We start from the raw sequence: 17,592 nt of genomic DNA on the forward strand, positions 1-17,592 counted from the left end.
AACCATTTTAGGCTTGGTTGCAGCTGAAGATATGGAGCTCATACAAATGGATGTAAAGACTACATTCTTACATGGTGATTTGCATGAGGATATATATATGCAGCAGCCTGAGGGTTTTGTTGCTAAAGGCAAAGAGACAATAGTCTGAAAATTGAAACGGAGTTTGTATAGTCTGAAACAAGAAACAAGGGAATGGTATCATAAGTTTGATACTTTCATGCAGTTTCAAGGCTATTAGAGAAGTCAAGTTGATCACTGCTTGTACATCAAGAAGGCAGTAGATGGCAGCCTTATTATCTTGGTTTTGTATGTTGATGACATGCTAATTTTACTGGCAAGGATATTCATGCCTTGGATTCATTGAAGCAAAGTCTTCATGGCAGCTTGACATGAAGAATCTTGGTGATGCCAATCACATTCTTGGGATGTGGATACTTAGAGATAGATCGAAGGGGTTACTCTATCTATCTTAACAAGAATATGTTATCCAAGATTTTGCAGTGTTTCAATATGGAGAGATGGAAAGCAATTAGAGTTCCATTGCCTCCATATGTGAAATGCAATGCAAAGGACAACCCTACATCTGATGATGAGAAGGCTGAAACGGCCAAGATTCTGTATGCTTCAGCCATTGGCAATTTGATGTATGCTATTGTTGCTATAGGTCTTGACATTGCCTTTGCAATGGGAGTGGTTAGCAACTACATGGCAAACCCTGGCAAGAAGCATTGGGAAGTAATGAAAGGTATTATGAGATACCTCAAGGGCACAAAGGATTTGTGCATATGCTTTGGTAAGTAGAAGGCATCTGACATTGGCTTTACGGATGCAGACTATGCTGGACATGCGGACTGCAGGAAGTCCACTACAGGGTATTTGTTTACCTTCACAAGGGGATCTGTCTCTTGGATATCTAGGCTACAGAAGTGTGTTGCACTGTCTATTGCGGAGGTAGAGTATGTGGCTACCACCACTAAGGCATGCAAAGAGGCCTTATGGTTGTCACGTTTGGTTGCTGAGCTTGGGATTACTAAGGTTCATGTCCTCCACTGTGATAGTCAAAGTGCTATCATGCTAGCACGGAACCTTGTCTTTCATGCAAAGACAAAACACATACATGTGAAGTATCATTTCATCAAAGAGGTACTTGATAGCAAGAGCATTGAAGTGGACAAGGTGCACACTGATGATAACCCTAGAAACATTATCTCATGAATGGTCTTCTAGCATAGAGTTTTGCGAGTGGCAGATGATGGGTATTGGATAGGTATAGTATTTTTAGCTTTGTACATACTTAAAATTACCTGATTCTTTTCCTCTAACTTTGGGCACATTGCCTTTAGGGGGGAGGTTGTTGGGATAAAGGGCATTGCCCGTGTCCGCCCGTAAGGGCCAGGTTGTACATAGTACATATACTTATCTAAAATCATTATTGAGGTATTCTTCTGTACCACAAATTTTGTGTCTCTATCTCTTCTCTCTCTCAACCTGCATCTCTACACATAAGCTCCATTAAAGCTAACTCAACATCTTAAGCAAGATTGGGGTCTACATTCAATGATCATTTCCCATGGAATTAAAGAGGTAAATCTTTCATTTTTCAACCAAGTAATTTGGAAACCTAAATTCAATCCTCTAATGGCTCAAGCCATTCATGTGGCCCCAGAGATAGGTGATGATGATGAAGAGTTGTTTTTGTAAGCTAATCCCACTGTTATCCTAATGTTTGAAGTAGATGTGGAGCAAATTTTAGCCAAACATAGTGTATTACCTACAACTTCATTGCATGAGACTGCAAATTCTTTGTAGAATACCACAAGTACTATGCAAGAAAATGGTAGCATGATGTAGGAAAACACTAGTTGTGAGCAAGTGACCAGCCATGCTATGTAAGAGGATCATAGGGTTGATGAGAAATTGCAAAAATTTTAGGAATGTTAGCAAATAGAGGTTGAAAAGGCTTTGGATAAAGCTAATCAACAAGTTATCATTGATGCAACTGAAATTTGAGCATACCATGAACAAATCAACAATAGTTTTTTAGGATAGTGTGCAAGGGGTAAAGTTGGATCTTGTGACTAATTCTAAGCTAATTAAAATGGGTATCTATGATGATGAAGACTATAAATAGTATTGTCAAGAGTTCCAAGATATATTTGCATGGGAATATATCAATATGAAGGGCTATGATCCTAAGGTATGCCAATACTGCATAGTTGTGATATCAAACCTATAATACAAAAGAGGTACCACATGAATCTCAACTATGCATAGCAAGTAAAGGAAGAGATTAATAATCTTCTTAGAGTTGGTCTCATTAAATTTGTTGATGAAGTTACACAATTTTCACCTATTGTTGTTGTCCCAAAAAATAATGGGAAGATTTGGGTGTGTGTGGATTATAGGAAGTCGAATACTACTACTATAATGGATCCTTTTTCTCTTCCATTTACTAATTCTCTTATAGATTATGTTGTTGGACATGAGATTTATTATTTTCTTGATGGATTCTACAATCAAATGAAGATTCAAATCAAGATGCACCTAAGCAACATTTATAATGGAATAGGGAGCATTTGTAAGTATAGTCATGAACTTTGGGCTAAAAAATGGTCCACTACAGTTTCAAGGAGCATCTTATAAGACCTTCAATCCATACCTAACAACATTCATGATGATTCTCATTGCTAATTTTTGTGTGTTTGTTTGGTTAAAAAAATTGATCACTTGTTGCAAAATATTAGGTTATGTTTTGAAATATATGTAAAGTTTGGTATGTCATTGAATCCATTTAAATTAGGATTCATTGTTGCTAGACTGGGATTATTCCTTGGGAAATTTATTTCAAAAGAAGAAATGGCATTGACCTATGGGAGATTCAATCAATACAAAAAGTTGCAATCCCTACAATAGTGCAAGAAGTAGGTACCTTAGATACTTATCCCACATATGTAGTCCTTTAACTATGATGACAAAAAAAGGTGTTCAATTTTTTTGAAGTGATTATGAGAATAAAATATTCAACATATTAAAGAAGATGTTGGCAATGGCTCCAATTTCATAGCCCCCACTATGGGGTTTACTGTTCCATGTTTTTGTCGATGCCTCCAATCTTGTTGTAGGATAGAAAGAGAAACTTTAGGGATGATTTTTGCTTTGCAAAAGTTCCATCATTATTTGTTGGCCCAGAACCCAATTATCTTTCATGTAGATCAACAAGCTCTCTTGTAATTGATAAATAAGCCATAGCTTACAAGGAGATTGGGTAGGCAGATTCTCTTATTATGATAGATTGATGCAAGAGATCTATGTTTCCATTGTCAAAAGAATGTTACATAAGAGTCAAATTGCACCAATTCTTGTAGATCTTTATGCTCATTTGGTTGATCTCTTTCCTAACATGAAGAGGAGTCTTTGGGAAGGCTCAAATAGTGATATACATTAGAATTATGGTGATCAACAGAAACATGCTAGCACTATGCCTTTGCATTCTAGTAGAAATCATGAGGAGCAATTGCATGATATGCATTTTTGGCATAATGTGGATAATTCTCAAAAGAAGTTGGCATGCTATGATATGGATGAAAATGCTCATGCAATATGATTTTGATAATTGGTTGGATATGGAGTCCAAGGATCAAGACAAACTTTGTCACATCATGGATATGCAGAAAAAGGTTTGCTTTTCCAAAATTAAGTTGGAATCCACTATAGGAAAACATGATGATGCTATGCATTTATAACTCATTTGTATGACAAAAAAGGGGCATATAGTTCTTCCACCATGCCATCTAGGTTAGATATGGAATGTGCTTGGCTAGATGGTTTCCATAAATCTCTTATGGATCTTCAAATCACTAGTGCTATTCAACTTGATATAATTCAAATAGTGCATGAGCAATTTAAGGAAGAGAAGGATAAAAATGAGGCATTGCATTTGGACTTCAAGTGGGTGAAGTGTGCTCATGTTGATGAGATGAATCATCTCAAGAAATAGTTGGATTAGTATGGTACTCTAGTTCAGCAATGTAAAGTTTATTCAAGAGTGTTCAAGGAATGGCTTACAAGCATTCAAGAAAACTTTTAGGCTGAGATCTAAATAGCTATACAAGAAAATGGCCACTTGAGAGTGGAGAGGTCTTTGCTTGATGCTCAACTTCAACTATTATTGTAGGTTGAGAAGCAAATCATTCATGATATGGATGTATACTTGGATGGCTTAGTTTTTATGTAGGAGGATGTTATATAATGAAGTCTACTTTTATTGCTTTTATGCATGGTCAATGGTAGGGTATTGTTAGTAGGATATGTTTTCCATATGGTTTAATTCAATAGGTATTTTTATTTAAAAATTTAGAGGTATTGAGAAAAAATAATAGTTTGAAGGAAAGAATGGATGGTATGCAAGTAGAGTATGATAGGGTGCTTAAAATGCTTTCTACTTTCTAGCATGTGAAAGGGACTGATCGTAATGAGATGAAGTGCAAACTCTGGATGCTTCAAAATCAGACATTGTCCAAATCTTATTTGGTGTCTAGGTCTATTAGTGAGGCACAACATTAAGAGTGACCTTAAACACATTCTATTTCTAATTCTCATGAGTTCATGAATGGGTAACCTAGCTCGTGAATGGGCTTTTCAATCATCATGCTTTTACTCTCATCATGATGTATCTATGCCTTTTTTTAATGGACAATATTTAGAGTGGTCTATGCAACCACATTAGTGGGTTATGAACATCTTAGAGCAACTCTATTCATGATTTCTCTTTGTGGCTCATGTCTTAACCCCATGCTGAGCTAGGTGTTAGGCCATATGCTTATGGGTATGTTTTAGCCTTAGTCTATTATGACTCGTAAATTTAGATATGTGAATGAACTTAATATTCCATGAGATAGGTAGTTCTTATGGTTACAACAACTGTGGCTTGTTAGAGAGACATTATTCTTATCTTGGATGATCATACTTGTACCTTGGAAGAGAGTATTTGTTGCTGAAATACAAACCATGATAGTTGGCACCCTAATTTTTGTGTTCATTCTATGATTATTTTCTATTATTTCTATGTTCTATGTTTTCATAAATATTGTCTATTTTATTTTCATATCTCAGGATGATATACTTGTTCTCTCTTCTCATTTCCTAAAGCAGTATCGCAGTTTTGCTACAATGCTTGCAGTAGCTGTAAGAAGCTGGGAATACTTAGAATGCTAATAATATGCCATGTCACATTGACACTGGTATATAAGGAGAGAAGTTGTAATTTTTTTACATCTTTTGACAAATCAATACATTTACAATCTTTCTCTCCCTTCTTGCTCCAAGCTTCCATGGTTTCTTCATCTTTCCTGTCTTTCTCTCTCCAATTCTAGTCTTTCTCTCTCCTTGTCACTCTCTTTCTCTCTCCTCTGCAATCTTTCTCTCTCCTCTTTCTCTCTCCCTAGTTCTCTCTCTGACAAGTGGTATCAGAGCTTCAGTCTTTGATCCATTATTTTCTTCCATTTTCACTCCTATTTTCCTATTTTAAAATCAATTTCAGACAAAAATGGTACAAGACAGTGACTAGTGGAGTGCTGCAGGACAACTACAGTTAGCAATGACTACATCTGGAGATATCCAAGGTCAGAGATGGCGGGTAAAGGGTTAAATGGCTGGACGTCATCAAATTTCATGCAAAAATGGAGGTAACTAGGGTAAAGAATGGTTAACCGGGCTTAGTTACAGACTAAACTACAGTTACTTTTCAAAAGAGAGCTTATCTTCTCTCTCCTTCAAGCTTTTGGCTGAAGCTTTCATGGTGGATGTCAAGAATCTTCACAAATATCTCTCTCTGTGCTAAACATCTCACTGCCAAACCATGGGGCAAAGGTTCTTTGTTGCCTAAGCTACAGGAGGAGCACCATACTTGATGCTTGCTGCTGCTGAATTTTAGCCAGGAAACTGCCCGAAATTTGCGCCGAAAAATGCGCTGATCTTCCTGCTCCTTCTCCCTTTTCAGCTGCTCCCAAATTCTCAGCTCATTGATCAAAGATTGTAAAGGCTTCATCAAACACTTTAGTACATCAACTTTCAGCTCCAGGAGAACTCTCATCAGCCATTCCTCTGTTCAAAACCCTAATACACAGCAGGGCAGCCATAGCCACAGACATAGAAGCTCAAATTTCTCAAAATTTTAGACTTCCCCGACCTTCAAGGCTTCTCTAAAGCTGAATACAAGCTTGATAGACTTCAAGATTGAAGACATTGAAGAGATTTCAGCCCGTGCATGTCAATGAAGCTCAAATGGAAGGAATATTTTGGGGCTTTTCATCAAGGAGCTTGAATCTTTGAAGTTCAAGTGTTCAAGCAGGGCTGGAGTATTGATCTTTCAAGGATTTCATCATATTGAAGCATGTATGGACTGATTTCATGGAGATTTCAAGCTTTATGTTGGATTTATAGTGGATTATGAAGAACTCTTGCATCAACCGGGTTAAAGCTGATATCCATCATCATTTTCAAGCTTAATGGAGGTATTTTCTTTTGCTAATCTCTGAAATCTCTCAATAATCCTATTGCTAATGACTTTTCCACTTGTTGATGAGAGGTTATTGATCAATTAATTCACTGGATTGATGAATAGATCAGAGAATAGTATTAATTTTCTTCAATCTCAACCTATTTCATTGAATTCCTTTTGATTCAAAACCATTACTCATCTTAGGTAACATTTGATCAGCTTGATGCATAACCTTGATCTGTTTTGTTGAAATTTTTCTCACCCAAGCTGAAATATTGTAAAAGGGTAAGTACTAGCAATTAGTGAGTCACTGAATTGCATAGGTAAAACCCTTCTCCCATCTCAAGTTCTCTTATCTCAATCAATTGCATCTCATGAAAGGCTGAATGAATATTTTTGGAATTGCATATCATGCTGATTGCTTAGCACACTAGCCTCTGCCATGTTGATATTCCCACCGAGGAAAAAGGTGGATGCCGGGGGAGATAGTGGGACAAAAGAGAGGTGACCCTCCCTCACTATCAAAGATCCCGAAGGGGTGCAACCAACCAACCCGGGGGGAACTTTGCCCACCTCCCGGTGATTCGGAGCCCATGTAGGGAGCCCGTCCTGCCGTTTTATCCCTCACATAGGTACAACGAGTGGAGAATTAAAGATTGAAAACTTTCCAACGACTCAAGTACCTATTGGACTGAAACAGGGTAAAACAGGGAATTTACAGGTTACCCACAGGGTATTTACAGGTGGATTCAGGTACACCCTTGGTTACTGAAGCACAGGTGCAGGTATTACAGGGTACCCACAGGTCCTATATACCCCTTTGCAAGGTTTGGTAGCCATTTGAGGTTACTCTCTTGCATTACAGGGTCAAAACAGGGCACTTACAGGTCTAAACAGGGTGCAGGACTGGACAGTTTAGACTCTGAAATTCAATTACAGAATTTTCTGTCCTAAACCTGTTATAGCATGCTATAGCTCATCTCGAAGAGGGCATTGTTACCTTTGCAATCGGAGTTTTCTAGCCAAAGTTATAGCTGTTTTACTGACAGGGGGTACTGCAGGACTGCACTAGTATGGCAGGACATAAAGGCAAAAATAAGGTCCAGGAGGACTATGCACAGCAAATCAGGGATTCTATGATGGATAGCGCACTTCAAGAGAACCCTGAAGAGCCTCAACAACAAGGAGAAATCAATATACTCACTGATACCTTATGTGCCCATGAATTGAGACATAGGGAACGACATGAGGCCATCTTCTCAAGAATGGAGCAGATGGTTCAATCTACTGATCAAACCAAGGCTTCTATTAATAAGTTGGTAGAATCCAACGAACAACTCATGGCACAAATTGCAAAATTTATACAGTTGCAAATGGCATCAAAGGAAGTTAATGAGAAAGCTTGTTCAAACAGTGGCCCTTCAGTCCCACTTCAGCCATCTAACCAGAATGGTCATGGAAATGGGATCATTGGAAGAAGAGGCATTTCAAATAGTCAGTATGAAGTAGGAGAAGCTTCACAAAGGCATGATGACTATTTGGGCAGTTTGAATGGAGTTAATACTCAAGCTTTTGGATTGCATACTCAGAATTCTAGGGGTGCTTTACCAACAGGAAGATTACATGGTAATTCTCAGCCACCTGTTGGAAGATTTCAGTCCCAATATGGAGGTTCTGTACTTGGAAATCCTGATCAGCCAGTTTTGGGACAGCAACCCTTCCATGATAGAGAATTCAAGGACAAAATTGTTTTATCCAAATTCAATGGCCAATCATCTTCACCATCAGAATTAGAGGAATGGACCTCTAAGATGGAGTCTTATTTTGACATATTCCCTAAAACTGATGATATGAAGATACACTTTGCCTCCTTGCATTTAGAAGGATTTGCCCATACTTGGTGGAGGTATATCAAGAAAGAGAATGTACTTATTGAGAATTGGGTAGCTTTCAAGGCACTTATGGCTGAAGTCTTTGTTTCGCCTCTTGAAAAAGAGAAGCTAGCACGAAGATGGTATGGTTTGGAACAAAGGGGCCTAAGTGTAAGAGAATATACAAACCAATTCCTCAACTTGACCATGTATGTGGAAAGCATCAGTGATGAGGCCAAGTTACATAAGTTTATGTATGGTTTAGAACCATCCTTGTCAACTGATGTTATGGTGCAAAATCCTACTTCACTTTTCAAGGCTATTGAGCTTGCAGAGCGCTATGGAAGGAAGTATAGGAAAGAGTCTTCATTTCAACCAAGTTATGGACAGCCAAGGACTGTTTTAAAGCAAGGGCAAGTTGGTAATATTTATGGCAGCAATCATGTGCCTAGTGGGAACTTAAGGGTACCAACTTATCCTCCATTTAATGCTTCTAGGCTTCAAAGCAATTTCAAGACAGCAAACAGTCCAAAGGTTGAATTTAAGCAGGGTGATAACAAGCCTAAGTCCATTTCAGCCATTACAAATTCCAAATCTATTCCCATGGATCTTTACAAGGAAAGAAAGGACAAGGGCTTATGCTTCAAATGTGGAGAAAAGTATACTCCTAACCATGCTTCAAAGTGTGTATATAAGAATGTCAAGCCAAAGCTTCAGAGTATGCTAGTCTTTGAGGACTTTGAAGAAGACATAAATGAGGCTAATGCAGTGATAGACAATGCTGAAAATGAAGATTTTGAGGATGATGGTGGACAGGAGTACTTTTATGATCCATCTGACTCTTTTCCTTTTGATCCAGGCGGTGATATCCCATTTGATCCGGGTGGATTTTGTAATGAGTTGCCTGCTGCCACTAATTGTTCTATCTCTATGGATGCTTGGACGGGATCTAAGAACCCTAATACACTTCGTATGAAGGAAAGCATATGTGGAAAGCCAGTGTTCATCCTAATAGATAGTGGCAGTACCCACAGTTTTGTCAATAAATCCATTATGTACAAGTTGAATTGTGTTCCCACCGACTTACAGCAGCCCATTAGAGTACAAGTGGCTAATGGTGAAGAGAAAATCAGCACACAGATTTGCCCACAGGTTTCTTTGCAGATGGCTGAAATTTTTGAAGTCAAAGTAAACCTGATCACTTTGGAAATGGGGCCCATAGATATTGTACTTGGTTGTGATTGGTTGATGACCTTAGGCAGGATTACTATGGATTTCTCACAGTTATATATGGAGTTTTTCTCCAATGGACAGCTCATCCGTTTACAGGGAATCCCTAGTAGATCTTATTTTCAGCTTATCACCATTCAACAACTCAAGAAAGAGTACAAGAAGCGCTCACAGATATTTGTATTGCATTTGAACAAAGAAACATAGGATCAGTCCAATAATTCAGCAAACCATCCAGCCTTGATAGCTCTTCTTGAGGAGTATAGAGATTTATTTGAAGTACCTACTTCATTGCCTCCTAAGAGAGAGGTGGATCACCCCATTGATTTGGAACCCAACTCAAAGACAATCAATAAGCCACCTTACAGACTATCAAAATGTGAACGAGAGGAAGTAGCCAAGCAAATCAAAGAGCTTCTTGAAATGGGATTCATTGAACCAAGTTCTTCACCGTATGCATCCCTAGTCCTGTTAGTCAAAAAGAAAGATGGATCTTTCAGAATGTGCATTGACTACAGGGATCTTAATAAGATAACAGTGAAGAACAGGTATCCTATACCCAGGATAGATGATTTTCTTGATGAGCTTAAGGGGGCTCGATTCTTCACGAAGATTGATTTGAGATCAGGGTATCATCAGATTCGCATGAGAGAGGGTGATGAGGTCAAGACTGCTTTTAGGACTGATCGTGGGCTCTACCATTTCTTGGTGATGCCATTCAGCCTTACAAACGCTCCAGCTACCTTTCAAAGCCTGATGAATAAGATTCTACAACCTTTCCTCTTTCAGTTTGTCTTAGTGTTCTTCGACGACATTTTGATCTACAGCAAGACTTTTCAGGATCATTTGTCGCATATAAGGAAGGTTTTTGATGTGTTGAGACATCATAGGCTTTTTGCTAAGGAGAAGAAGTGTTCTTTCATGCAGACTGAAGTGGAATACTTGGGACATATAGTCAGTGAAAAAGGAATACAGGCTGATCCCAAGAAGGTGCAATGCATAAAAGATTGGCCAACGCCTACTACTACTACCTCTCTTAGAGGATTTCTTGGTCTATCTTCATTCTATCGCAGATTTATAAAGCATTATGCGGCAATTGCAGCCCCTTTAATTGACAGGTTGAAGAAAGAGGCTTTCTTTTGGGATTCTCTTACAGATAGCAGCTTCAACCAGTTAAAGGAATTACTTACCTCTGCTCCTATTCTTGTATGCCCGGATTTCTCTAAAGAGTTTACTATACAGTGTGATGCTAGTGGCCGTGGCATTGGGGCTGTTTTGCTTCAGGAGCATGGAGTAATTGCATTTGAAAGCCGTAAGCTTACTGATAAGGAGATGGCCATGAATGTTTATGATCAGGAAATGTTGGCTATTCTGCATGCAATCAAGAAATGGCACCATTACTTATATGGCAGCCGATTCAGAGTACATAGTGATCATCGAGTACTCAAGTATTTCCTTACTCAGTCAAATCTTACTCCAAAGCAACGACGATGGGGTAGCAACATTACAAAATTATGACTTTGACATCACTCATACAAGGGGCAAAGATAACATAGTGGCTAATTCTCTCTCTCGTATGTGGGCCTGCAAAGTATCAACCATGACAGAATTACATAGTGATTGGATTGAAGAGCTACAAGAGGCATATCTCTTAGATGAGGAATTCAGCCAAATCTTTCAGAAATTACAGCAAGGTCTTATGGAAGAAAACTCACATTACCAGCTTAAAAATGGTCTTATTTGGTGGAAGGGCAAGATTGTTATTCCCTCTGCTTCTTATTTCAAGCGAAAAATTATGGAGGAGTTGCATTCTTCGCCTTTAGCTGGACACTTGGGAGTTTTCAAGACTTATGACAGGATCAGCAAGAGCTTTTATTGGAAAGGACTGTGGAAAGATGTCAAGGACTTCGTTATGAAGTGTATGCCTTGTCAGCAAAATAAGGATAGCACCCATAAGCCAGGAGGTTTGTTGCAGCCATTGCCTATTCATACGGGTAAATGGACTCATATTACTATGGACTTTATCACTGGCTTACCTACTACCAAGAAGGGGTGGAATAGTATTTATGTGGTGGTTGACAGACTCACCAAAGCAGCTCATTTTATCCCAACAAAAATTCAGTTTACTGCTTCTCAGGTGGCCAACCAGTTTATGGAGCATATTTTCAGATTACATGGATTACCGCAGGTGATTGTCCATGATAGGGACTCAAAGTTTATGAGTAACTTTTGGCAAGCGGTATTTACATCTATGGGTACCAAGTTGGCTCCATCTACGGCTTATCATCCCCAAACTGATGGACAAACAGAGAGAGTTAATAAATGGTTGGAGACTTATCTTCGCCATTTTTGCTATGATGTCCAAACCTCACGGGATTCTTGGTTACACCTGGCTGAGCTTGCTTATAATAATTCCACTCATGCGAGCATAGGAGTTTCACCCTTTGAGGCTTTGTATGGTTACAAGGTGCCCCTACCCACAGTTATTTTTAACGAAAAGATCAATCCTCATGGGAAGGAAGAGTTGGAAAGAATGCAGACCCTTCTTCAGCAATGCAAGGTGAATCTAAGGAAGGCTCAAGATCAGATGAAGATGTATGCTGATGAGAAGAGGAGGCCTTTAGAGTTCCAGAAAGGAGAGCTGGTTTTGTTGAAGGTGCCCAAATCCAAGTACTCTACATTGAAAGATGGATCCAGTAATAAGCTTGCCCACAGATTCTATGGCCCTTACAGGATCCTTAAGCGGATTGGAGATTTGGCATACAGACTAGATCTTCCCTCTTCTACAAAGATTCATAACGTCTTCCATGTTAGTCAGCTCAAGCCCTATTATGGTGATCTAGTGGATTTAGTTGATGAGCTGCCACCTATTGATGAAGATGGTATCATTCAGTACATCCCAGAGGCTGTTATAGGTCAGCGTGAAAAGAAGCTTCGATCACGTTCTATTGTGGAATATTTGATTAAATGGAGAGGTTTACCCTCTGAAGAGGCTTCTTGGAGACCTGATTCAATATTGGATGAGTATCCATACTTGAAGGATACATTGGTGACTGAAGCCTATTGCTTATGGAGCTAGTATTGGTGCAGACTGGTTCAGGACAGCACGCTGTTTTAGAACAATTTTTGTTGTACTTCATTTTCAGAATTGAGCTATCTACATGAGCTTAAAGTACTCTTCAAGAGCTTCGTTTTGATATGTGGTACATCTCATTTGGACACTTCTATCAAAAGTTATGGCAGATTTGGTCCAGCAGGGACTGTTATTTCAGTAAGCTGTCTACTTTCTTCTGGAACTATTTGTTGAAGATTCTATGGCTCCAATGGCTTCTAAAGTTCTTCAAATCATGTATATAGCAAGGTCCTCTTTCCGTTCTTCAAATTCAGCCCTTTTAATGATAATTCTTCACTCATTCCCTATTTGTAAAGCTGTAAAACAGAGTAGTACTCTGTTCTATCCATCTCTTCTTTAGTTCTTTCTAGGTTTGTTTTTTAGGACAAAAACTTTTGGGAAGGGATGGATTGTAAGAAGCTGGGAATACTTAGAATGCTAATAATATGCCATGTCACATTGACACTGGTATATAAGGAGAGAAGTTGTAATTTTTTTACATCTTTTGACAAATCAATACATTTGCAAACTTTCTCTCCCTTCTTGCTCCAAGCTTCCATGGTTTCTTCATCTTTCCTGTCTTTCTCTCTCCAATTCTAGTCTTTCTCTCTCCTCGTCACTCTCTTTCTCTCTCCTCTGCAGTCTTTCTCTCTCCTCTTTCTCTCTCCCTAGTTCTCTCTCTGACAGTAGCAATGCTGTCCTATCATGTATTATGTATGGATTTGGGTTTCCAACCAAAGAGAATAAGTGAGTAGAGAATTCAAGCATAGAGCTATCCAAAATCTTTTAAATTTTAGAAAGAAAATGGAAGGAAACCAAGAAACATAGAGATAATTGGCTTCAAGGAGAGTTATAACCCCTTTCCATCACTTTGAAACAACCTTTGAAGGGAGGGTATAGTTGTAGGAGCTTATTTTATACGGGTCAATAAAGTTTAGGCTTTTTAATGGGTGCCATCTTACCAAAGCTAGCTATCCTTGGTTACTCATTGAGTCTTGTAGACTTTGAAATTCAAGTGTGAAACTAGTGAATTTTCATTTTTTATATGTTATTTTTTATTATTGACATCAAATATAGTAAATCTTGGATAAATAATTATCAAAATTTCTAGCTAGTATGAATTAAGTTAAATATTAATGTGAAACAGTAGTTTTTGACTATATTACTATTGATCTTTTCATATAGCAATCATCATCATTGAATGCATAGCTATAATTTCATTCTTGAACCATTACCTTGTTATTTTCATTCATCATCCTCATGATTGTTATTGTTATGCTTGACATCTCTACTACCATTATCACAACTAACTTTCACCTCCTCCTCCTTCCCTCCCTTGCTCCTCCTCCTCCTCCTCCTCCTCCTCTTTGTCATGACTCGTCATGATCATCATCATTCTCACCTTCCTCTTTATCATTTTTGTCATTGCCATCATTTTTATGTTGTAATCTTTGTTATCAATTTTCATCTTATTGTCATCATCATCATCATTATCATCCTTGTTGCTAGTATTAATTTGCTTGTGCAAATGACTTCACGTAGTGTCTCCCTAACATATTCTTTAACTAAATTTAGTTTCCAACTTGGATTGTTCTTGTATAAATACTTCAAATTAATATTTAAATTTTACCTTGGAGTAACAACTAACACTTACTTCCCAAAAATATATATATTTCAAGGCATCTGATGGTACTCAACTTGAGTTCCAACAAATTGGGACAGATGCTGGCTATCTAAATCAACCACAACAACTTTCAGCCATCTTAATGGGACCTGCTGAGAGAAGAGATGTCATTATTGACTTTTCCAATGTTCAACTTGGATCAAAAATTTTACTGAATAATTTTGCTAGGTAAGTAGTTAATCACAATCTTTTAATGTTCATAATATATTTATGTATTAATAGATCCAAGTTTAGGAAATGTAAATAGTTAATCACAATATTTAATTCTTGATAATGTCTCTTTGTACTAATAAATCCAAGATTAAGTAAGGTGAATGGAGTTATTTTAAAAGTTAAGTATTCTAAGGCTCTCTTTCTTTGTTATGTTACGAGGTTGCAAAATTTTTCATATAGAATACATGAGTACATCTATTGCTTTATGTAGATGATCACCTGGGGAGGGATGAATTACCTTTTTTTTAAAGAACAAATATTGAATATAAATATTTTTTAGACCACTCTCACAATGTCAATGCCTCATTTGATGTATGACAAACAAACCATTAGTTTTGAAGGCACTACATTTGCATAATTATTGTTTATTCATGATTAGTATGATGACATTATTTCTTGGGCATGTTATGTTGAACTTCAAAATACCTCCATGTAAAAATAAGAAAATGGAGCATTTATGAAATTTTCAACTTTCCCAAATCAAAACTCAAATATCTTAAGTGCTTTAAGTAACTCATTATTTTGGAGAATGAAACATCAAGTCTATCAAATTCTTAAAAATGATAAATTTGAGCTTGGTTGAGCTTATTTGCATTAAGAAAAAGCTACTTTATTCCTATCCTATGTAAGAAAAAGTTTGTGTCATAGGCCATTTTCCACTATATAATGAATTTCATTCTATTTCCTTCTTTATCTTCAACAAACTCAAATGGGATTATTGCCAATAGAAAAGATGTTGTACTCAAGATTATTCAACACTGTAGTGGTGATAGCTTTGTTTTTAATATCTAATGGAAGGTACAATTTCACTCTTGTAATTTTTTTAATTCACATACAAATAAAGGAGCTAAGGTTAAAGTAACTCAATTTACAATTACAACCACATATACAACACTTAAGACATGTAGTTGTTAGGAATTTTACTTTTATTAGTAAAATAACAAAAGGTCGAGAAGAATTGCTATAGTTATATTTGAAATTGAAGGATTGGCAAACACAAGTGAATGTTTACTTTAACAAATGCATGACACTCTATTGCAATTGGGTCCACCTCTCTTAATTGTAGTAATGTTCACATATTCCATTGCTTCAAAGAGGTACAAGGTTCCTAATAACATATCCAATTGTTGTGTAGAATATCTTTGTGTTGTAAAAGTTGTTTTTAGAGAGAGTACCAATGCATTACATATTTGCTCATTCTAGCAAGTTTAATGTCAATGCCATATTTCCTAGAGAACATTTCAATAACATTTCTAATTGCTTTGTAGGACAACTTTCTTATGTAAAAGTTGTTTTTAAAAAGAGTGCCTATAAGTTATGCTTTGCTAATTCAAGCAAGTTTAATGGCAGGGCCCCATTTCCTAGAGGAAATTCTCGCCCAGGGAGAACTAGAAATGTAATGCAATTCAATGTTGTGGAAGATAACTCTTTGTTCATTAAAAGAGCCAATCCTCCTATTCCCACTTCACTAAGAAATGCAACAGTTTTATCCCATGATGGTTCCATTGTAACAAGGACACATGTGATAGTTGATGTTTATAATAACTTTTCAAGTGTACCAATTAGATTTTTGTTCAATGGATTGAGATGGGAAGATCCTCCAACAGAATTGCCAATTTTAGGGAGCACTGAAGTTTGGGAATTTGTAAACCCCACAGATGAAGCACACCCTATTCACATTCATTTAGTAGGATTTCAAGTGTTAAATATTCAGGAGTTTGATACTTCAAGTTTTATGAGTGATTCTTGCTCTTTACAAATACAATACCCTAATGATGGTACTTGTTACACACAATATCCTATAGATCCATTGCCTTCTATGGTGGGATGGAAAGACACTCTAACTATTTGGCCAGGAAATGTAACTAGAATATTGGTGAGATTTGCTCCACAAGAAGGCCATTTTTTTCCTTTTGATGCAACTGAAAGGCCTGGTTATCTATGGCATTGTCACCTTCTTGGCCATGAGGACAATGATATGATGAGACCAATGATCATAAGAGAACAATATCACAACTAAGGATCCTTGTGATATATGTACTTTACAAAATTCTTTCCTCTCTAAGTTAGTAACTACCCTTTTTTAGAGTGCTTCTTTGAATTTATCATGATTGTTATTTCCATTTTGTTGTCATATAGTGTGAAATCCTAATCCTAGTACATTTGCAAGTTTATGATGAAATAGAAAGTTGACGCTTGTCATTCACAATTTAATGGATAGTACACTAATTAAAAAAACTAAATAAGCTTCATTAAAGGATGCCTTACTTGACTTTATTAGATATCTTGAACTTCCTCTCTCTCTCCTCTTTTTGCTTCTCTCTCTCTCCTTTCTTTTCTTCTCCTCTCTCTCTCTCTCTCTCTCTCTCTCTCTCTCTCTCTCTCTCTCTCTCTCTCTCTAATTTGTTAAAAATTGAGGTTAGCTAGATTATTTCTCTTTTTTTGTGAATAAGTGTATATTAATGTATGGAGATATTTACATCATGCCTTCAAGTTAACAAAAGAAAATATGATACGTCAAATCAAGATCCAAAAGTTGACTTGCAAGATAAGATTTAGTGGACACCAAGTTAGCTATGCATGCTTGTTTCAATATGTAGTGACTACATGCAAAATCAAAACCATCTATACATTAACCATCATCTATCTTCGTCCTATTTAAAGCTTACTTTCTCAATTACTATTATAGACTTTAAGTAATATTATCTTAGTATTCTTACTATAATGGAGACTATGCCAAGGAAAATACCAACCATGTCTGTCTAACACTTAGATATACTAATGTTGCAAATATTTTTCAACCATTTTATAGAAAGTTTATCAAGTGAAGCTAAGACATACTAGCTCAAGTGGTAGCGCATGGTGCAAGGTCAAGGGTTCCATTTTCATAGGCTATGACTAAGAGCACACTGTACGTTGTAAAAGGGAGAATATGGCACCACTTGGCTAGACAGTAAGTTGGTTGGTGTAATGGGACCACAAT

The 17,592-nt window shown here is 37.2% G+C and overlaps 1 protein-coding gene across 1 annotated transcript in view; it reads left to right on the plus strand.

The window, feature by feature from the left end:
• Positions 1-16,629, plus strand: part of LOC148013454 (multicopper oxidase LPR1 homolog 1-like) — a 99,446-nt gene extending 82,817 nt beyond the window's left edge. The window contains exons 5-6 of the mRNA XM_087667894.1: positions 14,392-14,564; positions 15,960-16,629. Of these exons, the coding sequence (XP_087524020.1) occupies positions 14,392-14,564; positions 15,960-16,629 (843 nt within the window). The remainder of the gene's footprint in view (positions 1-14,391; positions 14,565-15,959) is intronic.
• The last annotated feature ends 963 nt before the right edge of the window (positions 16,630-17,592 follow it).

Source organism: Lygodium microphyllum, chromosome 26 (genome assembly GCF_053477565.2).
Source record: "Lygodium microphyllum isolate KBCC chromosome 26, Lygodium_microphyllum_v1.1.10, whole genome shotgun sequence".
In the NCBI taxonomy this organism is placed as follows: Eukaryota; Viridiplantae; Streptophyta; class Polypodiopsida; order Schizaeales; family Lygodiaceae; genus Lygodium; species Lygodium microphyllum.